At 38.9% G+C, this 26,633-nt stretch overlaps 1 protein-coding gene across 2 annotated transcripts; it reads right to left on the reverse strand.

Annotated features, from left to right (window-relative positions):
• Positions 1-223: 223 nt before the first annotated feature.
• Positions 224-22,151, reverse strand: tmc6 (transmembrane channel like 6). Of its 2 annotated transcripts, none has more exons than XM_015384332.1 (21): positions 22,095-22,151; positions 15,932-16,212; positions 15,285-15,412; positions 13,412-13,573; positions 12,069-12,224; positions 11,859-11,967; positions 11,684-11,765; positions 10,321-10,578; positions 8,207-8,412; positions 7,984-8,128; positions 7,627-7,782; positions 5,245-5,414; positions 5,047-5,146; positions 4,567-4,676; positions 4,200-4,295; positions 4,020-4,095; positions 3,597-3,730; positions 2,304-2,480; positions 2,130-2,208; positions 1,569-1,655; positions 224-676 (listed from the first exon to the last, which is right to left on the reverse strand). In XM_015384332.1, exons 2-21 carry the CDS (start codon positions 15,985-15,987, stop codon positions 665-667), a joined length of 2,499 nt encoding a protein of 832 aa, XP_015239818.1. In that variant the 5' UTR covers positions 15,988-16,212; positions 22,095-22,151; the 3' UTR covers positions 224-664. The 2 variants fall into 2 exon arrangements, with proteins under 2 accessions (XP_015239818.1, XP_015239817.1); XM_015384331.1 differs by having other exon boundaries at positions 5,245-5,417.
• Positions 22,152-26,633: the final 4,482 nt, after the last annotated feature.

Consider the following 26,633-nt stretch of genomic DNA (forward strand, 5'->3'; position numbering starts at 1 on the left):
TTATTTTCAAGACCAGTTGTACTTTTTACTTGCATGCTTGTAATAAATACCTGTATGCTTGTGGAACCATTTGTGTTTATAGAATTTTCATATACCAAATGGTTCTCATCTTATTAAACAAAATAAGTACAGAGACCGGGTGATATAGTAAAATGTAATTTACTTACAAAAGAATAGTGATGATTTCACTATTTAAAAAAAACAAATATTTACACTATACATTTACACCAACACACCCCGGAAAATAAAAAGTTTTACCTATGGTGCAACTAATGAAATATTTAATTTACACAATTTGTAAAACTTCACAGTTAGCATCAAAGTGCTCCTTTGAGAAATAAAATCAAAACATATCAACCATACATACAGACTGATCTGCTTGATACTTGTTTAGCTTCTAAAAAAATATCACATTTAATCCTATGATGCTTAATTTTGTTGTTCTTTGATCTTAAGCAGAAGCTTAACGTAGTTGAGTCATTAAAAAATAAAAACACACATGTATAAAAGCTTTTTATATTGCTGTATAGAAAAACAGACAAGCACCGCAACCGCTTCAAGTTCATGATGGCTTTACTCTGAGCTTTTCCAGTTACAAACCCAGTGGTGGAAGATTTCTCAGACAATTGAGGAGGTTTATTTTCCAGAAGCTGCAGCTGCCTCATCATCCAGAGTCCTGCAGCAATAAAAACAGAAGAAATGTTTAAAAACTACAGAGAAATAAAAGGCTTGTTTCTTTTTCCAGCAGAATCTCTGCAAGCAGATAGTAGGACAGTAGGTATTACAGTATGCAGCTGTTTAATCCTCGCAAATAAATATATCGAAATTCCATTAAAACATTAAATTGTATCCTTCAATCATATTTACTCTGCTACAGCACTCACTAAATTTGTGAAAAGGACAAACCCAACATGACACCATCACAGCACAGATTTAATATCACAATAAAAAAACCTAAAGCATATCTTAAACATTTATATTACTACAAACGTTTTGAAGTATATGGCCATTTTAATAGCCTACTTATAAAAAAAATTAATTAACAGCCACATTTTAGCAGTGCTGCTTTTGGGTTCTGACAGCTATCGGACCCAGATCAGATCATCACGCAGCAAAAACCCAAATTAAATCCAACAGTCCAGCTTAATAATATGCAGAACTACATGCCAAAATGAAGAAAAACTCATTCTGTAGAGTTTTTAAGGCTCATCCAAATCAAATATCTCTCTTTAGTGGCAGCAGATTGAATCCATACATCACCTGTGTATGAATGTACTCCCCCCTTATCGTCTTGTGCTTAGTTCTGCCCTTTTCAGGTTAAGCAATGCAGGATTTCCCTGATTGACTAATAAAACATCCTTGATTAATTCTATAAACAGATTCTACAACTGCAGAAGACAGGGTTAAGAAAGGGAAAAGCTAATAGACGATGACGTAGATACTTCTTCCTAGAATCTGCCTTCCTAAGCTTCTAGGAAACTTACAGCTAAACACTCAGGAACCCAGTCCAAAAGTGCCCAAATTCAGCAACAATAACAATAACTAAATTTATTTGGATTAAGACTGACCTGACTTGTGAGCCTTCTTGCTGGAGTCCGTTTCTTCTCATGGATGGACTGAAGTTTAGAAATTAGGAACTTTTTATCCTCTCCCTCCTACAAGGAGAAATGAAATGTCAGTTTGGGAAATGTGACAATCTTGCTGAGGCCCGGCGTACGCGTTTTTTTCTGGGCAATTTCCTGCGATTAGTCGTACAGTGTGAACAGTAGCTGCGTGCAACGACTGAAAAAAAAAAATTGCACAGTGTACGTACGGCTTAATGAATTAGACTGGGGACACAGGTGCGTGTGCATTTTTGTTTATCTCAGGATTATTTTTTGTATATTTACTATACCTGAGGATCAGAGGGGACTAAAAGCCTGTTGGTCATGTCTATATAGGTCTATCTAATGTGGAGAAGCCCCATTTTTAATGTTAAGGAGTCAATTTGTAGGTGTAGTGTGAAATATAATGGTAATGATTGAGGTAAATGTTAGGCATAAATGCAGTAACTAAAATGGATATAAGTCAATGTAAATTCCTAATATGGATAGAAATAAAACATGTGTACAGCCAAAGCAATGTCTTACATTTTCTATCTGCTCCTGCAGCAAAGTGATAATCTTCCGTTGACCGTCAACAACCTGACTTTGGAAGTAGATGACTATCCTGAGGAAAATAATAAAAACAGAATGGTAAAAGCCTGCAGGGTGTAATTAGACAAGCTGCAATTTGAGGGTGTTTCTGTATGAGTGTTTGCTCACAGAAAGATGCCTGCCCCCACAAAAAGGAAGAAAGGATTCTCCACTAGATAGGTGTGAGCCCTGGCCAGCAGGGACAAGTGGGGGTTTTCTTTTTCCAGTTTATCCATCCAGTTTTTTCCAGCCTTGAACATGGATTCATTGCCTCGGAAGGGGCCGCATGATCCTGAGGGCTTGATACTGTAAACCACAAAACAATGCAAATGTTTACAAAAAGAAATGGCCAAAAAGAAATATCAGAACTGGTAAACTTTGGGCAGTAGGCTGTTTATTTGACCAGAGGCCTTTTCCCTCCAGCCAAGTAGAGAAATAAGGCCACTTTACCTGGTTCGTCTACTTTAAGCCTTTTCTAATTATTAGAGCAAAGGGCCTATTTCAGGCATAAATGCATTTTTTGAGCTTTAAACCATTTTATGATATTACTCCATTAAAATCCTGCTCAAAGTTGTATTTTTCTTGAACCATGAATTAATCCTGGCGAGTTCTGGTCTCTGAGCAGAACCACCTATCTTCTCCTGAAAAACCAGGTGACCATCATCGCCCTCAGTACAGCAGTGATGAACTGCTTTCTCCTCGTAGATTGACTGCGCCGGCCCTGCCCTATAAACACTCCCCATTTCTCTGATCAGCAGGAGGGACGACAGGCAGAGGGCTATCATTTCTGCACTAAGTGAAGACGAATTGGCCTATTTAGCAGCTAATCTGCAAAGTCACACCAGCTGCTTTTTATTTAGCTAATGTCTGTCTTAAAATTGTGTTTAATGGCCGTAAGAGGTCCTAGACTTTGTTAAGCCTTCATAAAGAAGAGCCTAAAAGCTAGAACTGGAGTGATACACCGACATCCTGAACTAGGCCACACCCACATGGCCAGAGGTGCATCTTTCTCACAGGTTGGAAGAAAACAACAAATATTTTATAACAAATGAATATCTTTGAAATCTAATCAATCTTTGAAAACTAAAGAATATCACTTCATCATACATATACACATACACACACACATATATCTTTAACACTTTCCCCTGATGTAACCTTAACATCCAACTGGGAGATCCAACATTTTGTGGCAACTAATTGTCTTTTAAATGCATTTTCAACTGCCTGGCAACCAGGACCTTAATAAAATACCTGCATCAGATTTGAAAGCTCTCAGTGACTCTCAGTGTTTACTTAGATAATCATTAGTAGGTAAATAAGTAGAAATCATATTGTCAGGTTACTCGCCACCTTATTGGTGTTACTGTGTGTCAGACTATACATGCTATTGACAAGGATGACTGAGATGTATTGAAGTACCTCCACATGGTGTATGTGACGCAGACAGAGGCACCGAGGAAGGAGGGGAAGCACAGGAGGGTGATGAAGATGGTGGTCATCTGACTGACTCTGTATGGCCTCCTGGGGGCCTGACAGTTCATCATTACACTGCTCTGAAAAAGGGAAACACACACACATGGCTAAAGGGGTTGGAGGTCATTGCATCTGCAAAACTGTGAAAGGAAACCCCAGAGTGCTTCGAGGGGTGCGAAAATACCTGATTTTTGTTTTAAGATGACAAAATAAACAAACATTTATCACACAGGCTAGAGATTTCAATGCTTAGAAGCTGCATCAAGTCAAAGGAAAAACGATTCTGTCAGTAGAAACATGGAGGCTATAATGCCCAACAAACATGAAAAGTATCAAAGGTGTAAAAGAGATGGAGTTGAATTTAAATACCGTCTTAATATAGAAGAGCAGCAGCAGTTTCAGAATCTGCACAGCAGGCAGGAGAGGAGTGAAAAGGACCCCTAACCTGAAGAGAATAAAACACATAATCATCATGGTTTCTCCCATTATGGCTGTGTATATATATATATATATATATATATATATATACACTAAAAACATGGCACACACCAGGCTAACGTCTGTCCATAGATGAGGTGCAGGACATTCTTGGCAATATCAAACCCTGGTCTTCTTTTTCGCCTCAGCACTTTGTCAGAAAATAACCTGCAGAACGGTCAAGACACAATAAAGTGAAGGGAAAGAGTTTTTTCTTCAGTTGTGATAGATTTAACGTGAGAATCAGGGGTTGAGATTCCAACCAGGGCCTAGGTTGGTTCTGGCAGCCCAAAGCTACACTGGAAGCTTTGGGCTGGATCGAGACAAAGGCCACCGTTTTTTTAAACTTTGCAATTTAAGACAAAAAGCATACTGAGTGGTATTAAAACAAGTTTAAAAAGAACCATTTTAAAATACTGACACTACACGAGGGACCCACCTCCACAGCAGCTCCCCAAACAAAGTATCCAGCAGAGTGAAGATGAAGTCGATGATTAGGAAGCGATAAAGCTCCTGACCAACAAAACTCTCCCAGCACTCACATGTTGGCTGCAAGAACAAAACACGTGATGATGGGCAATGGACTCACCTGCATGAAGGAACATCCTGCAGTACATATATACACATATACATAGACAAATATCTATCCATCTACCTATAGATATGTTTAGATATTCATAAATGCAAACAGCTCATTCTGAAACGGAGCCAGCCATTTGTGGATCCTTTCAAATCTCCATATGACCACGCCCCCCTGCCTCTAAAGGCTTTTTTTTTCTTCAGGTTTGGGGTTTCAACAAAGAGAAAGTAGATGAGCAACCATGTACGAGTCACCACGGGATACAAATAATCAAGATGTGATCTGATATTATCTAAAGATACTTATAAAAGCAATTTACAGTGAAAGAATAATAATTACGTCTTGGTCTTTGGATGATGGGCAGTCAGACTCAGCAGGCACCCGACTCAACCAATGGTAGCAGAGGATTCCAAGCACGCTAACTTTTAACATCAGGTTTCTATAAAATAAAGACAAAAGAGCAAACAAGGGATACTTCATGGTCTCTTAATGGAACAGTTTTCACATGAGCTTTAAAAAGCATCCTGCTGCTCTTACCGACTCAGTGCTACATATGTCCGTATAGATGGAGAGTTGTAATTCTCCATATCGGCCACAAGGTTAAACAGGCCCGGCAACACCAGGTTGATAAAGGAGACGAGCACAGGCAGAGCCAAGAGGCTGGCTTCTTTCAGCAGTCGACCCTTGGAGACATCATGCAGTCTTTCCTGCTGGTTTTGTAGAACCCCCCAAAAAAGAGACAAAATGAAAGCTGCTGCTAGGGATTTGTTTCATGAATATTTCAGATGCATTCAGCATCTTCTGTTGAAAACAGCGGGAAAAAAATAGATTTATAAATTTTTTTTAAATGTTAACATTCCTTTAGTTCCATTTTTAATTATACATTTCATTCTTTTTTTGTGCATGTTTTTGCCACGGTGTTAACTACAATGACAATAATGACTATTTTATTCTAGATTAAATGGAAACACATAACTTTAAATATTTTATGCCTCATAACCTTGTTCGCGTTTGTTACATTGAAACTTCAAAATATTTTTGTTGTGGTGTTTCCTGAAAAAAATAAACATTAATTTGGTGCATAAAAGGAAAAAAAAAATCGTTCTGTTTTGCTCCCACCAATAATTTGAAAGTTTGACATGTATAAACGTAGGGATGTCCTTCTTTAAAGGCAATGATCTGTAAACACAATCCTCCTGTAAATCATTTATTCTCATTAAAGATCTGTGAACAGACAGCATCATAAAAAAAGTCAAAGAGAAAGATATGGTGAAGTTCAAACAGGGTTAAATTATAAACAATATTAAAAGCTTCAATCATCGCCCCTAGTTCAATCCATCGTCTGACAATGGAAGAGAACGGAACAACTACTAACCCAACAAACTATTTGTTTGTACACTCCACAAATCTATATATATCTTGCAAGCAAGATGTACTATTCCCAATATGTGAATTCAAAAACTCCTTGTTTTCTTTTTCGAAAAAAAACAAAAACAAAAAGACGCATTTTGCTTCTTTGTGGATGGAAAAAGATGTTTGTGCGCTCCTCCCAACCGGATTCGTTAAGAGTTTGATTTATCAGCTGCAGAGGGATCTTATTGTTATAATCGTGTCTCCTTTAATTGCTCTCAGTGACGACTAAGTTGCTGAAGCTGAAAAGCTGTGCATTACTGCTGTAACATGAAAAAGTTCTCAGTGGTGATTACCAGCCGTTATTTGGAAGCCCGGAGTCATGGCTGCTTAACTAATTGGAAAAACATTCTTTTATAAGAGGTGTTTCAGGAAAACATAGTTGGAATTGTCATGGATGAAGTACACACCACAGACAAATGTAAGTGATGCTAAAACACACATATGTTTCACAGGTGCTACGACATAGGTGGGAGGTGCCATTTGGTGATTTACCCGATCAGCTTGAAGAATTAACATGAACGTCCCTCCCTTTTGTGAACATTTTCTACAGGAGCCTTTCCAGTTGGATACTGTGTAAAATTCAAACTGAACTCCAGGTATCAATCTGGCTTATGCCAGGTTAGCAATTCTAGGCCTTTATAGACAAAGAGGATAAAAGAAAGTTTATTGGAAGCTTTCTTTAGAAGTTTCCACAAGCCATTAAGGAGAAACAACAAACCTGTGGTGATCAGGTCAGATGAGACAAAACTGGACTTCTTATTCTTCACATGTTAAATTATTTGTAGAAGCTAACTAGTATTGAACAGATCAACCAGATGCTGGCAGCATTATCTGTGGGGACGCTGTTCCTTAGCACGGACAAGGAAGATAGTAAGACTTAACGGGGAGATGGACAGAGCTAAAAAATAAAACACTAATAATGAGACATGAGGCAACCGGTTAGACTCTGCTTTAGAGCTGGGACTGGAGCTGAGGTTTTCCTTCCAGCAGAGAACATCCCTGTCAAAGGCCTTAATATCAGCTTGAAAGCTTAAAAAGTAAAGAAAATAAACATTTACAGATTTGCTTTATCAGTCTGATGGAGTTCAGGATATTCTACAGGGAAAAAAGTTCAGATGCAACAGAGACAAACACCAAAAGAGTTGCACCTGTAGCTGAAATCAAAAGCAGTTGAATAAATCAGCTCAAATTAATGCCAAACTTCAGAATTTTGTCTTTAAAGGAAATCAAAAATTGATTTCCTCTAGTTTGTGTTGGCCTATCACTTAAAACCTCAAAGAAACATATCAGAAACTGTTATGCAACAAAATTTGAACATTATGTTCAGTTTAACAGTCTTAGTAAACCACTGGGGACATCTTCATTAAGATTTAAGATAATTATCAGGGTTGTGTGCAAAGTTGCTACTTTGCCAAGTGGCAAAGTGAAAAAAAAACAGAAACAAACTAGACATCCTGTTTGTAAGACCAGGTGCAAAAAATAAAAGAACAAACCACTCAGCCTTACTTCGTGCATATAATCTGAAAAGTAGTAAATGCCGACCAGGCATCCCGTGGTAGCGGCAATGCAGATCGTCCAAGCCAGGCCATGAACCAACAGTTTGTGCAACTTCTGCTTCAGGGTATTCTTAAATTTCCTGTGATTTACTTCAGCCAAAAGCTCCTAGACAGAGTGAAAGGATAGAAATGGTGAAATACGTCAAAGAAAACAGAAAAACCAAACATGATGGAAGACTAAGCAAGGAATGCAGAGGGACAGGAATGCATCAGATCATCACATTCCTGTCTTCTCTAAACACGACAGAGTGGGAAAGGAGGACCAAGGAGGGTGGGGAATTTTTAAGCTATGCGAGTTTACACCTACCTTGAGCTGGGTACAGATGTTTTCTGACATGAGCTTGACTGGGTTTTTCTTGATGACCTTAAAGTCCCATGAGCAGAAAGCCTTCATGGCCAGCATAGCATGAGACTTATCTATCCTGAAGCTCTGGCCGAACGATTTCGACATGCTTTAAGAAAATAACATGTAAATATTTGACTTTTTTGGGTTAATCTAAGATTCTACATTTTATTTAAAAACAATTCACCTGTACACAAGGATGATGCATGTGATGAAGAAGGCCATTCCTATTGTGAAGAAATATGCAAGAGGCATGTTGTAGGAGGGGTAGTTGGAGTCACACTGCGGACTGGCTGAACTAGAGATGTTTCCCTCTATGCAGTTCTCCCTGTTTCTTTGCAGTGTGTCATTACTGTAGTACCCATAGTACATCAGCGTATCAGAGAAGTAGCCCTGAGACAGAAACAATGTATTGGAGAAGAAGATCTATGTTTGCACAGATTGTTTAAGCTCATTAAACCCTACAACAGGGGTCTTCAATAATTCGCAGTTTGAGACTGGCAGATTGCTAGAGACAGAGTATGGACCCATATCGTTGGTTTAAAAGCACCAATCACCATTTAAGGTGCTGTTTTATGAACAATTGTCCAAGAAAATATGCAAATACTTTACAAATTAGGTAGGGCCTACTTTTTTACTAAAGTATACCCTTAGATATAGCTACCTGTCTCTAGCGGAGCAACATTGCTCTAGATGTTTTGTTTTAAAAACATTATCTTGATAGCACTTTTCTCCATTTACCGTTCCTAACTCTCTTCCTGTTGGAGGTGAGCACTAAGGGGCACTGGCATTAACATACAAAGACTGTCATTAATTAAAAACGCACAATGATGCCCAAGCAAAGATTAAATTGATCAAAATGCCACTCATTCTATGACCCAATGGTTTGTTAGATTTGTTGTTGGTCTGTAATAAAGAGTTGCCATGGCAGCAACAAAAACATTTTCATGCCCAGTAAAATAAGTAATGGTGTTAAAGTAGTAGGAGATCTTTTCTGACTCATTTTTTACTATGTGGCTTAAAGATCTCCGCACAGCCGCTTAGCAAACATTGAAAAAGAAGGTCTGGAAGGGAAACCAAAATAAATGGTCCCCGCTACATTGAGAAATAAATAATAACCCCAACCAATCACAAAAGACGGTCCCTAGTACACGATTGGTTCCTGACACGTCAATCATGGTCGTCTGCTTGTCCCTCCCCCCTGTGCGCGCACCCTGACACATGAACGAATCGACTCCCCAATGCTCGTGCAGAACGCCATGGCTGGAAGCTAGCCACTGTTATGCTACGTTCACACTTAAGGCAGCAAGATCAGCAAAAACTGCTGCTTCCTTTTTGATGCTTTTACAAGTTTAGTTCTGATGCACGGCTGAAGCATCTTAGTTGCTCTGGCTGCGCGGTGGAAAAAGTGGGTCTGATGCGTGTTGGGCGGAACTATCCTTTCTTTGCCTGTAACAATGGCAGCTATACTGCTCTGATCAGGGGGTAAAAAGTAGTTTTGAATTTATTTTGAAGTGAGAAAGTCCACTTGAAAACATTGTCAGTTTAGTCAGTTCATCCAGATTAGGATCCTGCCTTCAAATATTATTTCTGTCGGAGCCGCTCAGACCTCCGTACACCGGCGGTGCGCTGTCACTAGGAATGCCATTCAACAGCAGCCTCTGGCCCGGTTGCCTCCTCGTGGTTTGCAGCTGTGGCTGGGAGGCGTTTTTCATATACATAATCCAAACTGCAGGCACCAGGATAATAAAAGCGAACATGTTTTGCTGCTAGATTTCAGCATTTTAAGTCAATTTAGGCATTAATAAACTGTTTCAGAGGAGTGATCATAGCGCTCTGCATCATCAGTGCTGCCTGTCTCCCTGCCAGCTCCCAGATCAGTGATGCGGTGCTTCAGCTGCTCAGACGCACTGTTCCTGCTGCTTTAGACGCGCTGCAGACAGCATGGGCGATCATGTGTTTTGAGGCGTGGTCTGAAGGGAGAGGCATGGTTGTGTATGTTTAAAAATATAGCTTGCTAGAACCGTTTAGCACCTTTAATTAAAAGCTGTGCTTTTGCTGGGGTGCTGAACTCCTAAGCGTGAGTATTTTATTTATTTATTTAACCCGTCAAGCAGAGAGAGAGTTTTAGAGCATTTCCACCTGAAAAATTTTTTAATAACCCCTAAGCTATAACGGTCTCAAAGCATATTTACCACCCCCATGCTGTACCTCTGCACAAGGGAGTCAACAAGGGGGAACTTTGCTGATCCTGAATCAGTGAACCTATTGATGGTTTAGTCAGCATCATTAGCTGCTTACCGCTCCAGTCAGGAGTTCAAGCCCAGTGAAGGACCTCCTCATTGCATGCAGCTTTGGGGGATACAGGGCCTGAGGAAGCACTAAGAATGCACCGGTGACCAGCAGCAAAAAGACATTGAAGAAAAGAAGATACTTGAGGAACAAGAAGTATGAGAGGACCCCGCTGCCGAAGCGCCCGCTGATCTTCTTGAGCCGTGTTTGCCACAGTTGGAGGGAGTGCAAGAAGGATAACAAGCTGTACCAGCTATGCCTCAAAGCCTGAAAAGATAAGGATAGACAGAACAAATAATACAATCACTGTTGTAATTGAAGACAGAGGACAAGCCTCTGTGGGTTTTTATGAGTCAAAGATCATAACTGTTCAAGCAGCAGAGCAAATGAACTAGTGTTATAACAACTACAGGAAACTGAGGTCTAATTGCAAACAACAGAACAGAGTGCTGCAAAGCCCCAGAGGGATAGATGACTGGAAGTTCATTTATTAACTATGGTGTAGTTTTTAAGAGCAGCTCGCAGCTGAATTTTTTTAAACATTTTACTTCATTCAGGCCTTGAAAGAGCAAGATGGAGAAACTTGTTCTACAAATATATTCTGTAATCTAAAAATTGTTGCAGTGTGCGGAGGAGGCAGCTGGAGAGCAGCAACTCATTTTGTGCTGTTAGAGATGGTGCTGTGGTTGAACTAACTCTTCAAAGAGAATTATCCCCTGTGGGTGTAAACAGCACCATTTCTGCAGCAGCTCTTTCACAAACATCCTTTTAGAATGCCCATATTGTTTATTTAGTCATTTTTAAAATTAATTATTAAGATCTCCATGCTATGCTTGGATTAGTCCTATTGTGCATTATTCATGTATAGGTATGCGAATCATCTTTGAGAGTTTTACTCTAAACATCTGTCGTTGATAAGAAAACTTTGGTTGACAAACACAACCCTTAGTGTAGCAGAAAACAACCACTTCACATCCATCGCCACAGTAAACACTGCTGGCAGCATGAAGCTGCTGTCGCTTTAGCAGAGACAGGAAAGCTGCTCAAGCTTAATGGGAAGAGGACCCTTTTAACATTTTAACCTTAAAATTACAGTCATTTCCAGTCATTTTGCAAAGCCAAAAGGATAAAATGTCCATCTCCAGATGTGCAAGGTTCCTACAGACATGTCAAAAACACCTACAGCTGTAACTGGAGGGAAATAAGTAAAACCTTTACATACATTCTATTTTCACAATGATACCCTACAATGGGTTAGTGAGACAAAGTAAGGTTTGTGGATAGCTAAAAATGTGATACAGGCTGTTTGTGCTCCGTCATGGATTAATGAAGTGAATGAAGTTTGAACTATTACATTCTATGCGTTACTTACTATGATGATGTAAAATTTCAGACGACTGCAGCAGGTGAGCTTACTGCTGGAGTGTGTTTTAGTCTTTTTCAGCGTCAAGCTCCTGATCATGAGAGACATACACAGAATTAGCAACAATATTTTCTTTTTCCAAATGTAATAATAAAACATAAAAACTAACCACAAAGAAATTTACCTTAGTTCTTTTTTCTCCGACAAATTCAGCGGCATTGCTCGGAGCATCCTCTCTCTGTCACCCACTGAAAGGATCTGCAGGTTGTTTACCAGGCGCTCCTTCTTACTTTCTATAAAACATCCAGTTTACATTACAAAGCTGTCTGAAAATATTAGCTTGTATTTCTGTTATTTTATTCAGCAATGTCTTTTTTTCCCTTGCTTTCTGCACCTGCTGAGTCTGTAGTGTCTACCTCCACGCCATAACCCCGGATGCTGGGTCTGGCAGAGCGAGAGAAGTCTTTGATAGCCGGTCTGCTCTGCCGGCGCCTCCGTAGCTGCATGGTCTTGTTGTAGTACTGAGAGATGATGGCTCCTCTGCTACGGCCTGGATCGCAGAAATCACAAGATTGGTCAGCGTAGGTATAAATCTGAATCTGAACCAAAGCTGTCTCCCATCTGCATACAAAGCCTATTTGGTACCCCACTTGATTGTTTGATTAAAATAATTTAAAGAATTAGAATGGAAGCAATAGTCTTGACGTCCATAGACATGCATCCATCTAGTGTTTTCCTATCCATTTCCTACTGCTGAATGAATGAACCGTATACCATACCATGTGAGTGAAGACGATATCATAGTATATCGGATCTGGTTTATTAGTCAGTTGATATCTGATTTGGTTATCAGAACCTACCGATGCACCTCAATAAATCTGAATGTTATTGAAAAGCAACCCAATTCACTAAGTAATCTGTTTTCTGTTTATGATACTTCAAGACACTCAAGGTTAAATAACCACAGCAGAACACTGATGAAAAAACTAAAATAATGGTCCAGACAATGATCAGATATTAATGCTAGAAATATAACTCTTAACAAATTTATGCTGATAATCTAAGTTCAACGTTTTCTGTGAAATTCCTGAACTTCTAAAGCATCCTGATTTATTGAGATGTAGATGTAGAAGGCTATGCTGGAGAAACCAAACAATTGAGTAACTCAACAGTGACACAAGGAGGTTTTTATATTTGGTTGGTTTGTGGGGAAAAAACAAACAAAACAAAAAGAAAAACAGATCAACAGGCATTCAACAAGGCATTCATAACAGCATGCTGTACCACCCAAATTTTCTCAGAGAGGAAGATGATGAAAAGCTTCCTCCTGAAACCCTGATCAGTTGCAACACATCCGTCTTTATGTAACATGACGCTAGGTTTAGTGCTTACATCCAACTGGGTTAAACAGCGATTCTTATCACATGTTGGGTTGGGCAATAAATACAGCACTCCGTGTATGTTTACAAATTGTAGCCATTTGATCTCCACCAGGTTTACCACAGTGAGGCTGGGTGTGGTGACAAACTACAATAGGAAACAGATGTTTTACAGCATTTAAATGCTGCAGATGGGAGAAGTTTTCAGAAAGGTTATTTAAATCAGCAATGTAGGGAACAGTGTGTTCTCATTTTCTTAGAGGAACTAAATGTCAAGCAACACAGGACCAAATATGAAATAAATCCACCTCTATCATTAGCTTTTGGTCTATTCCAAAGAGATCTAAGCAGTACTAACCAATAGTACGGCTAGGCATGGAGGAGAGGATCCTCAGGGTGGCTGAAGACAACTTATCCTGGAGAAGACGGTCTGTTTGTCTTTCATTGTCGTCCTCTTCTGTCTCATCACTGCCTAACCTCCATCCTCGATACGCAGGGCCTGACAGACCTGCAAGGCTGTCTGTCAAAGTAAACAACAAATCAACATACAGTACAGCTAGATAAGGAAACTTTTCTTTAAAGTCTGTGTAGGAGCAGATTATGAATTTCTGTATTCCAAATGGTTTGGATCACATGATCTGTCAGCTGTCTATATAGGTAGGATCCGGTGTTGATGAGGACAGGTGCGTTCCACCCGAAAGGGGGAAAAAATTTTGACCGCAACGCAATACTAACGTGACGCAATGCTACCGCTATTCAAGTGAATGCTATGTGGATCGCTGAAACTATGTATGCGGTGTTATTGTCAACATGTTAGAGGAATGACTTGTGGTACAAAGGAAATATGACAATTATTGCCGAGTCATGGAAATAAATGGATTACCGGCACCAACATCAAGGATGGGTCTCATTTCAATTAAGCTGCTAAGTAAACGGCGTGTCAACTTTACCCCGGTGTACCACCTCAGGGGCTTAAAGCTTTGGCTTAGCCTCTTCAGTCTGAATTCAGCCTTTTTTAGTCAGATAACCTTTAAATACTGAAAGCGTGAAATGCAAATCTGAATGATGGAAAAGTAATTAAAACAAAAACCTTTTTTCTTCGCATCACATCCTAAAAAACAGGTATCCTATGCAGAGGAGTAAATTTATATCAGCATTTATAAATCTAACAAGCTCAACAGCAAAAGATTATTTCCTTTCTGCTTAAAAAGAAAAAAAATTTTTTTTACTAACATTTGTTGAATGGATGCTTTTTTGCAACAGAAAAAAAAGATGGGATGGTTTGGAAAACATCATGGATTGATAAAACAAGGCGAACAGGTAAGAAGGATTAAACTCTGCTTATCAAAAACTGTCGAAAAGGAAACCCTTTGCGTATCAAGCATGTAAAACAATTACAATCCTGGATTTAACAACACAAATTCCAAGGTGCCATGACAGATAAATTAAGCAGAAGGTCAACAGGCAGAAAATTTTTGTCTGTCAATCTGCTCGATCCACAACTCCAAGAGGAAAGGTTTTAGTTTCACCTGGTATCATTTTGTTAAAACTGTTCTTTAAAGAACCTTTTTCTATCCGATTACTAATCAATTAATTAAAAACAATTATCGAAAGATTAATCAATTTGCAAATTGTTAGTTGCAGACCTACTTATCAGAAACTACAAGTAAGTCAATTCTTCCAGATTTTTTAATTTGGTTTTTGGCTGCTCTTTTTATCATATGCAAAAAACTAGTTTCTGTTTATGTTGCGGGAGAGCAAAGATACCCTTACAATGAGTGAACATGGAGCTAAACGCGGAGCTGAAGGTTGCGAAACTGATGCCAGGCAGGATTTGGAAAGATCATGTCATCTTTAGTGGATCCGCAGTGTATGTACAGCATTTCCAGAGGAGATAAAATACCACATAAACACAGTTGCCTTTTGTCTGACACAACCGATAAACCCTGTTGAGAAAGACGGATTTAAGCCTTAAAATATTGAGGTAATCTCTAGTTTCTTTAGTTTTCATTACAGATGCTCTTAAACTGAAGATGGAGAACAAATAAAAAAAAAAATTAAAATTTGATCAAAATCAAAATTGGATGAAATGGGAAAATAAAGGATGATAATTTTTTCTGCCATCTTGCTAGACCCTAATACAGATCACTGGATTTTTTGGACAAACTGAAACGCATTAAAGCCTCTTTTCATCGCTTTCATTCCCATCCATAGATCTCAAAGGGGAGTACCTCGTCCTTCTTCATCAAGGTCCTGCTGCAGATCCTGCAGCTCGATAGCAGACAGTCGGTTGTTCTCACTCTGTTCTTCGATCAGCCGGCTGAACGAATCATGAACAACATCTTCATCCGCTGGGCTTCTAACAGAGGAATACATAGACATGACAGTAGATCAGTACAAGCCAGAAGTTTCAGGAAACACCAAGGGTTCCTTTGAGAGAGAAGGAACCAACCAGCAGACTAAAAACAATGAATCAGAAACCCCATGAATCATAATTGCAACCTGTGGTTAAAGTTGGATTAGTTTGCATGATTCTCCTTCCAAGCATGCAGGGTTTTACTATATGTTGTCACAGCAGACAATAAGTCGATTCCGTCTTGACCCCTATACAGATACCACAGGAAGGAAATGCTCAAGCATTGTCAAAAGACAATGACCTACATGTTAACAGCAGGTCAACTGATGTAAAAACATAAGCACAGACATAAAAAGAGACAGACAGAGTTCAATATATTCCACCTTTCCATTTAGGCTTTCCCTCCTCCTCTCCCTCTGACAGCAGGCATGAACAAGACCAGACATGAGAAACCAGAATAAAAACAAAACAAAACAGAAACTCATTGATAAACTCTACAAAAACTGAAACATTTAGACTTACTCCAGTCCAATCTCCACGTCAGGTTGACTCAGGTCAAAGTTAACACTCCGGGCCATTCTTCTGACCAGCTCTCCCCCTCATGGAGCGATCACACCCTCACCTGCTAAGGCCTGCGCTCCACTCCCACCATGATGTTGATTCCTTCCTAACTCGCAGAAGGAGGAGAGCAGCTAGAGGAGGCGGTGCAATGAGGGCGAAGTGAGGTGGAGGGGAAAATGCCAACAGTTTCCTCTCTGATCCACTGCTTCTGTCGTGTCTCTGCTTGTCCTGAACTGTTCTCACTAAAAAACACACAGAAAGAGACTGAATGTACATCAACCAGCTGAGGCTTTCTGGGTTTCTGTGTAATTTATACTGTACGTCCGTATGGAAGAACACTAACAACAAATAATTAGGAAGTAGTTATCAGTTTAAAGCTTTAAATATGATCATTCCTTTGTCCAAAGTCAGACATCCCTGCAATAAGCATAACATGACAATGACTCATGTTGTTGCCTTGTCATGAGGGAATACGTCATTTTTCCCTGAGCTATAAGAGCTCTATTGTGACAATGGAAGGGGGTGAGAGTCAGCTGTCACCACTGAAGTGAATATTCATGAGACACAGCATGATAACGAGTAATTATAAAGAAAAGTTGGACAAAATGATTTTTTTTCTGCTCTAAATATGCTTTTATTGATGTGCTACAGCTGGATAAAGTGAGCAATAAAACTTTTTTTTTTCTTTTTTTTTTAAGAAACATCCAGAAATGCTTTTAAAAATATGAAAAAAGGCTTGGATGGATCTGCATAACTGATGAGTAACCATTAAAGTTTCTGATTACTTCTTTGGTCTTAATGAAGATGTTTGAAGGTAGATTGTAACTTGCACGGGACTTTATGCAGGGGTATCAGAGTAAAGACGTAGAAAATGTTGACGTGCATTTATTGTGGAGGATTTCTTACAATAATAGTTATTTATTGTGACGGTAGAACAAATGAAAACCGTCTAACCAACCAAAAACTGATGGTTTTGTCAGGATTATTATTGAAACTGTTTTCTTCAGTTTGTTCCATGTGAGCACCAGTTAATGCAGCTTAGTGATGGGAATCAAACTTTTCCATGTTACTTGTGTACTGAAGAGGTCCAAATGGATGTTTTTTATGAGCCGTATTTGTGCTTGTGGGGCTTGGGCAGCGGTGACATGCAGAAATGCACGTGTGTACAAATATACAAGTGCCCTAAACGGACTGGAGTTTTCTATCACACTGAAATTTTACATCCTCCCCTATTAGCATACAAACTTATTATTACATATAAAAAATAGATTTTTATAAATATAGTAGATAATTTTCCTTCTACATCACAATGAAATATTTTGTAGACTTTTAAGACTTTTAAGTTTGTAGCTGTACAATTACAAAATGTATTGGTGTATAAAAGAGCTTCTTGATGCTTTGAATGAGCATTAGAAATACAGTCTTTTTTAATTAGGGTTAGTGTAACTGCCTATAAGGGGTCCTCAAATCAAGTTTTTAAGAGCGACTTCCAATGAGTGACTTGATTTTAGGCAACTATTGGGTTAAATTAAGTCAAACACAGGAAATTCCACAGTGTTATATGCAGTGTCGAAGTACATTGACTATTTTAGTTATTACAAGAACAACAACAGGAACTGGAGAAAGATATATGTTACGTAGAGAGTCAATTCAACACTAATTTGGTAGGACTAAATGCACTCAGATTGATGTTAAATCTAAAATTTAAAGTGTTACTTTAAGGCTGCAAAATTTACTGTGAGGGTGTTATGCTATCCCTACCTGCATGAACTGCCCCCTACCCCACGTAAAAATGTGAGAAAATAAATCGGTTAAAGATAACCCGTGCTAGTTATGAACTTAATCAGCTGTGTTGGCTGTTGCCTCTCAGTCATTTAACAAAGTACCTACAGTCTGAGTCAACCTCTGGCATGTATGTGTCCTTCTCCGTGTCTTAAAGTGTGCATGAGTGAGGAGTTATGGGATGGACTCTGTGATGATAGGATGTGGCTACATGTCCGGTCAGGTCCAGCTGTACAGTTGCAGCCAGTAATCCAACTCTTCATCGGCTGTAACTACCACCCCAGCATCATAGCAAGAATCATTCAGACACTGGTTGAACCAATCTATGCGTTCGTGTATCAGCACACAGCTAAATTTGACTCTATGTAAGTATTGACAAGCTTTCAAGCTATTAAGATTGTCCTTGTGTTTGTCTACCACCTTGAAGTCAATAAACTACAAAAATATTGGTCTTTTACAGAAATGGTGGTGAAACTTGTCTATACAGAAGTTGAGAAACTCCAGTTGCATACAGAGATTTTCAGAGAAAATACCACATTGTGCTAAAGAGGCATTCACTGCTTTCTGTTTTGTTTGTTTTTTAATTGGCGCTCAGGAGCGCTGTGAGGCAGAGCAAGACAAATTTTTCAATTCTAGCTATATCTATGGCACCTTTTTGGTAAATACAGCAAAGCAAGAATGCTGCAGGACCTGCCCGTACGGGAAGCATAAATTGCAGGAGTTAAAAAATCTGAACTTGTATTTGCATTAACATCCTAAAAAAAAACAATCAGGGTCTAGATGTGACTGACGTAGAGTGAAGGAGCACAACAGACAACATTTTTTCAATCAAAAGAGTAACATAAAGTTGGTTAAGGATAATGTAGGGAATGCTCTTAGGATGTTTGTAGGTGTCTTTTATAAAAGCTGCTTTAAGTTAACCTTTAAGTTATCCTTCCTTAGCTCCAGCACAGACACCAGCATCTCCCCGCTCTGGCGCTCTCTACCTGCCAGACTTCTCTAATGTACATTTGTCCTTCTTCAATCTACCACTGTTAGCCTACAGATCAAGTCTCAGCCATTTACCACCTCTCCCACATCCTGTCTGGCCGGTGGGCTTTTCTGAGGTTCCTTAGCTCTGGTGCTCTTTCTGCTGGGGGTCTTGCTCCGATTTCACTCCCTCTCTTGTCTGAACTCAAGAATACCTTCTCTAATTAGCTCCGCAGTGATCCAGCGGCTCCTGGACTCCCTAAACTGGGAGCCTCTCTGTAGGATCTGCTTGCCCGAGGGATGTTGACGGCTTGGCTTTCCACAGGAAATATGGTAAAACAACTCGCTGCATAAAATCTTTGTCTGGTACCAAACTGAGCATGTGTGCAATGGGTAAACAATAAAGTAGTGGCTAAGCAAGTTTGCACCTCCCACCAAAGTTGGGAAAATAATGATGAAAATCCCAGAATCCAGCGGGAGAAAGCGCCAAAAAATGTTTAATTCCCAGAGGGATAAGACTCCAATAGCTTTTGGAATACAGCATGAAAGTTGGCGTTCTCTGAAGTGGGAGCTAAAGCTGCAGAAGCATTTAGATATGGCTGCCGAATTGATGGATGCGCGAGTAAAAGTCCTGATATGAACAATTAGTACTGATAGCTATGCTATTCTTGTTCTCTGCAGTATAAGTGCAAATGATTATTATAAAGAGATTGACATGTTTTTTTGGTGTGGGGAATTTCAGGGCAATTTTCTGTAACAGCAGCTAAAATCAGAGATATCCTCAAGATCAGATTAAATTCTAGCTCTGTAGCATTTTATTGTGTTAAACTTGTGTTCATTCCAAATAAAAGGTTTTAGCCTTTGACCTTTTTGTTTTTCCATGAGGCATTGCAGGACAGTAGGGCTCTATTAAGTAGCTGCCTCAGTTGTTTGGCTTTCTGATAGTTTTGTGGTGCTCTTAGCAGATAGCACCACATCTGTTTATGTCTGTTAATAAGCACCAAGGTGTTAGAACACTATTTAGGGCCAAAGAGGAATATCTTATTTTATCAAGACCAAATGGTTTTAGGTCTTTTTAAGAACTAGATAATGATAAGCATATTACCTAGTGATGGAACCAGCATATCTTAGCTGGAAAAGTGCCAGCTTCCGCCTTAAGAGTAAGTCTAACCACAAACAGAATGAAAGCATCTCTTTCTACAGAACTCCCTGGCAAAATAGTTACATCAAATAACACCTCTACATCCTGTTTACGTGCATTACCAACAAGGCATATAGCTTCAGACCCAGGGACATCCTTGTAAGAAATGAATCTTAAAAAAAAAAAACTCATCCTATGGATTTTGGAGGCATCTGTTGTCCACAGTTAATATTTGTCATTATGTCTAAACTTCTGAAGGAGGTTATAGTTTTAAGCTATTTAGTTCTTGTCCAGTCAAACCTCAGAACAACATTCAAAAGAAAAAGATTCATAAGAAAGGGTAGGGTACCAAATAAAAGACACCAATCATATGATAGATATGGTGTCCAATATAAGGCAGAGTTGATGTGACCTGTATACAACAACTGGCTTCCACACCACTACAGCAAACAAAACTATTTTATACAATGAAAAAACTTTTTCAAAGTCTAATCACATGCTGTTTCATAAAAATAAACAAACAGTGTCATTTTTCCAAAATAAAAACACACACACAGAACTTAGTTAGGTCCATGCATGGGAAGTATGTTCCAAAACAGGAGATAAGACAAAGACCCCTACCCTTTTCTAAGGGCGGAGGTATTTCTAGTCTTATTCCCAAGTGAATACAGTTCCAGCAAGACACATATATGGATGGAGCTCTGACTATCAGCCAGAAAACTGAGAGTTTGAACATGTATTTCTATATGCTGTCTTCTTCTCCTCAGTGAAAACAACCTTCTCCTCACAGATTTTCCTTTCTCATTACAAGACATTTCCAGGATCGTGTTACACTGGTTTCATCATCTGCTCTCTTCATATTCTGCGTGTTGTGTTTTCTTAATGTGCAGCTTTAGTACTTTATACATAACAATCCCCTGAGAATCTAAAGATGAGGGAGGAAATGCTGGGAGGGGGACATGGAGAGTAGATCAGAGCTGAGTTGTTCTGCTGCCAAATAAAATATACTTGAAAAAATAAAGAGGATCGTCTCCACTATACAGATTTGTTGCATTTGAGGATGGATTCAGACCAAGCTGATCAAAAAGAAACCCTTTCAGGAAGTTGCAAAACATCCATGACAACAGATTAACTATACAGAAAAGACCAAAGATCAAACACTAGGATGACAAACATGGGCGTTTATGATCCAGAACAGAAACCAAAGGAGTTCAATCAGCAGACATAAAATTATAGCTGTAAAGAAGAGGAAGGGGACTGATTTTTGCTCTCCTGTTCAGTAACTTCAGACAACTGGAAGGCATTATTGCCTTCCATTATTGCCTAGTGCTGAGAAAAATCCCATAAGAGCTGCAGAAGCAAAAGTCCTTTAGCTCACGTCACAACCCTAAAGCAGGGCATTTAAATCCATCCAGTGCTTTATATAAAAGCAACTTCTTTTAGTCAAAGCCCTCAACAAGCTAAAACCTGCAACTGATTCTGTATGAGGGCTAGTATTACTGTTGGAATGGCTCCCACCCACCATTCAGCTGATAACACAAAGAAAACGTGTAGATTATAAAAAGGGAAGATCTGAAAACAGAACAGTGACATTTGCATAACTACTGTGCATCCTCTGAATTAGGCCATAGATTACATTTTCAAACTAAATGTAAATGAAAGCATTAACACCTTCTGTATTCTACAGTGATAGGAACCAGTGACTATCAATTGAAGCTCCAGCAGATTGATTTTCTACTAAGCTGAGACCATATGAGAAAAATATCTCTTAGTGAGCTCTCATTCTGAGGAAGCATGTGTTGACACCACAAAACAAAGCTTTTCATGACTGTGCAGGAATCCAGCTACAGTGTAATCTCATTCTGAAGTCTGCCCCCTTGTGCTGCTCATGGAGCAAATTAACCTGCATTCAGAGCAGGAAAACTCCCTGTTCACCCCTCTAATCGTGATTCCGACCCCCTCTCCTTCGCTAATGAGCTCCAGGCTGTGAGCAACAACATTAACCTCCTTCAGTTTAAACTTTCCTCTAACCTGCTTGTTAAAGTTGCCGACTAGCTTAATCTTTAACTGACCAACAAAGGCGAGTTACAAGTCAACACGTTAAAGAGGCATTGTTAAAGTGACGCGGGTTTTATTTAGCAGAATATATCTCTTCTATAAGTAAGCTAATCAATAAGCTATTAATTAATAGGCGGAGATAATATTTCCACCTTATTTACGTAGTTTACTTACCCCGCCGCTAACTTGGCAAACCAGTTTAACCTCTCCGTCTGTCAGTCAAATCAGCAGTATGTGCAGGCAGCGGGGAGAAACCATTAACACGTTTTCTTTAAAATATTAAAATAACGAATAAGTTTTAATCCCAGCCTGAAATCCACGACTTTTATTTAACTGTATAATTTAGTCAGTAGGGGGTTCAATTCAAATTTTTTTTATTGATGTCTTATTTTGTTAACATATCAATTTAATGTAAAGTTGACCCCCGCAGAGCTGGCGTTGTTGGTTCGGTCCAGCTCTGACAAGTCAGTCTTTTTTGATGAAACAATGGAAATCACAGGCTCGTAAGATAGCGCACATAGGACATAAAATAGAAACACTTCTAGGAAATATAAACGTATTTTAAAGACACCTAGTAAAAATACATTAAAAACAACCTGAAAGTGAGGCGAAATTAAGGTTTTCACAGACTGAAAAACAGTGATAGCACTGTTGTGATATTAGGTTCAATGTCTATCCAGGTAAGATGCCACATTAATGTTGTGATTTTATGTTCTATCCAGCCAGCTGGGAATTTATATTTCTGATACTTTAAGATGTTTATTTTTTATTATCTTTTCATTAATTTAGAGAAATTGTAATGTTTTCAGGCCAACTCACAATGCAAATAATGAATAAAATATTATTTGGCCAAATAATGTGTTATTAATTAATTTGCTTAATCAGGAACCAATAACCTTTAGTTAAGGATTCTTTACTCTCTTTGAAATAGCTAGCAGCAAATAGACATCAGGATTCCATTAAATGACTCTTGGTCATACTTGGTAATCAAAATCTAATGAGCATATGAGGAACATGATAACACTAATGTTATATCAGTGTTTAAACCCTTAGTAAAATAAAGCTTGTCTAAGCTTCAACAACAGCTCAAAGCATATTAAAATAGCATAGCATGCAGTCCATCCTGTTAGCTTGTCTCTACTCATCATAAAAAGACATACAGTATTGTTTGTTCTGTCCCTAATCATGCCAGGCCTGCAAACCTTTTTGTCCATGTCCGTTTGTTGGGTTTAGTTTCATCTAGCTGCAGCTCAGCAATCAGGCCAGCAACAACCAGGGGTTCTTTGTCTCACAGCAGTGGTCCTCTTTTGTCTCAGTGGTTTATCAAGGCAGGTTTCTCATCCAGTCTGGCTGTATAAGTTCTGAAACTCAAGAGAAATGTGCTGCAAAAGATCTGTTTTGAGTTACCACAATGACCCATCCTTCATGATTCTGGAGATAAAGGTCCCCTTGGGCCTTGGATCTCCATCCTGGCCGTGACCCTTCCGAAGAGGAATCCAGCTTCATTGGCAAGAGAGTAGGAAAAGAGGAAGAATGTCTGTGCTTTTCTTGTCCTGACAGATAGCGGGTTGGTTCATCACACCTCTGTGGGAGTTCCTGTGACAGGAAAAGTGGGGGCCCCAGCAGAGGTCCCCCAGCTGTTATTCACCAAAGCTGCGTCCTCTTCTCTGGTCATCATGTCAAGATGAAATATGGACACTGGTTCCCAATGTCCAAAAACCATGATCATGGTAAATGGCACAACAGCACGCAAATAATATTAGTAACAACCCAAGGTTGTGGGGCCTTAGAGTATGATTTGAGCCCTCCTTTAGATAGAAGATCACATCTATCAGAGTTTTAAAAAAAGAAATCGTTTTGGAAAAGGGGAAAAGTTTAACTCACTTAATTTCAAAGTGAACAAAGATTATTTGAGAGACTGCTGTTTAATCCTTATTTAAATGGTCCCTCATGCCTCCACCTGTAACTGGTGGGACCACTGGGAGATGACCTTGGGTCACTCCTTTGGGGTCCTGCAACGAGGAACCCAACCACCAGGAGTACTATGAGGAACAGTGGGGTCTCAGCTCTGTTGTACTGTCTGACGTCACATGCCTCAATTACCGGTAATCTCAAAAAGCATTCTTTATTAATGTTTTTTTGTGAAATCTAAGCATTTGTGTAAGGCCCTGATGATCTGAGGGCCTTAAGCAACAGCTTGGTTTGTTCATCCCTAAAGGGTCAGCTCTGAAATAAACTAACATCTACCACTGTAACTTTACCAATACTAAGATACACACACACACAAAAAAAATCATACATCTCAACATGTTTGTACATTTATATATTCTTGTTCAATAACTTTCACCATTATCTTCATATAAAACTTGCATTCTACAAGTGATTTTAATCCTGAATTTATTTATGGCAACTACATGTTTGCTCGTCTATGTGTAGCAACTAATTACCAAAATAAATTTCTTTGTAAAACACTAATTACAATAAAGTGCAAATAAGATCAAATGATCATAGGTAGATCACAAATTCAGTAAACAATTCCTTATCTGATCTGCTCTGACTTTCAAGCAGAACCTTCCTGTTCCTGTTTCCTGTTCCTGGCTGAATTATTTTAACTGCTGGGTTTTTGCTCTCAGTTTATTGTAAATCATCATTGTTGTCTTTTACCTTATTGACTCAGTTGAGAAACTTGGTTTGCAACAGATTTTATTTTTTAGACATACCCACCAATAAAAGAAGAGGAGAAATTCAACTTTAGCTTTCCAGGGAGCAGTGGGCTGCCATTGTGTGGCCCCCGGGGCGCAGTGTGGGGCAAGGGTCTTGCTCAGGGACCCAGAGTGGCAGTCTGTGGGAATATGTGGGGCTTAAACCCAACCGCAATGCTCTCACCACTAGGCCACCACTCCCCCCTAAACGACCCAGCTCACATCGAAAATCCCATATAATTCAAAGTCATTACACATTATCAAAAAAATATATATATTGAAAAGATGAGTTAGATCACATGCAGTTATCCTAAACAGGGAACAAAGAGACGTTCCATGATATTTCTCCTCACCTGCATGATTCTGTTTCCAGAGTGTAAGGGAAGCAGTTCCAACTAGTTGTACTGAGCATTCTCTGGCCTCTGGTGATTAAAACCTGCATTCAATCACCAGATTGAAAGCTTCATACATAGCTGATAGTGTGTTTCTGTAACAGAGCTTACTTTTACCAACCAATGTAGTTTAATCCTTAGCACAAGATGAAAAATAAAATAAAAAAATGACCCCGTCAAAGCCCCAATAACATAAAGTAAAGCATAATAAGGAGGAAGATTGATAGATACATTTTTTTAATAGGATTTGGCAAATGTGGGATGTATATGTTTAAAAGTATTCATTTATTATTGAACAATAGGTCTAGAACAGCCAAAATGGACAAAAACATTAATCAATATGTATGTGTTTTGGATAAATATTGATTTTAAAGTTTTGCCACAGATATTCAGCTATATTCAGCTACTTACACACAATTATGCTGTGATCTAAACCATATTTGCTCTGGCTCTCAGGGTCGTTATCTATTCTAAAGCTAACCCATACTGCAGTCTGATGTCTCTTGCAGCATCTAACAGATTTTCGTCCAATATCACCCTATATTCAGCTGACTCCATCTGCCATATAGTCTGACTAGCTACCCTGTTGCTACAAACAAAACCATTCACCCAGGTGATGCAACCATCACTATGTTTTCCAAGCTGTACTGACATGTTTTAAATTTGATGGGCAATATGAAAGGAGATGGTTGTCATTTTATTGTAAACAGACTAATGTAAATATTGTTGAATTAGCATGGATCAAATTCATAGATGCGTTTTTGGGTTTAGATTTATTTCAGAAATGTTTTTGAAGGGTTGAAACAGCTTGCAGTGGGTTGAAATGACAAGTAACTCCTTTCCACAAATTTAAAATGAAGTTTTCAATCTTCTTTTTTAAATGCAAAAACATTCATAATCTTTCTTTGCCAACTCTCTGCACCTGGGTTTGGTGTTTCCGTTCGCTCTGATCTGATCTTTAGCATTCCTCTCTTTCTGATTGAGTGTATTGCTAAACGCTTCTGCTGAATGGAAACAAATCATGTTTAAACAGCCCCTAAGAAATGACGTTGCTCTTTAAACTTCCATGTAAAAAGTCACTGACTGGAAGCCTCAGATGTCTTTGTGGTCTCCTGAGTGTGGGTGTAAAAGGTCTTCTAGTTTCATCATCTTCTTCATTTCAAACACTCATTGGTTTAAAATGCAAGCAAGCTTCCCTATGATGATAAAGTAACTAAGTAGCCTGGATTTAAACTATTCAGCATGACAGTACCTTTCTAGGACTAATGCTGAATAACTTAGGTCAAGGTAAATAATTGAATTCACATTTTGATGGATTTAACTTGAATTGCAAAGTAGGGTCAAGGTACTTTAAAAGCAAAATAAGACAAAAAAATTTAATGGAACTGATGTTTTATCTTTTTTAAAAGAAGGAGAAAATAAATCCACCCATCCATGTCAGAGTTTATGCATTTTTAACCAATTATTTTTTTGATTAGTGTTACAATTTGTTTATCATCCCTGCTGTGTTTGTACATTTCTTATCAAATGTAACCATTGCCCATGTCTGCATCCTGTCATGTGACTTCCTGCAATCAGTCAAACTTCAGATGTCATGTATGCTCCACCTTCCGAAACAA

The sequence above is a fragment of the Cyprinodon variegatus genome, unplaced genomic scaffold (assembly GCF_000732505.1).
Source record: "Cyprinodon variegatus isolate N-32 unplaced genomic scaffold, C_variegatus-1.0 Scaffold310, whole genome shotgun sequence".
Classification (NCBI taxonomy): Eukaryota; Metazoa; Chordata; class Actinopteri; order Cyprinodontiformes; family Cyprinodontidae; genus Cyprinodon; species Cyprinodon variegatus.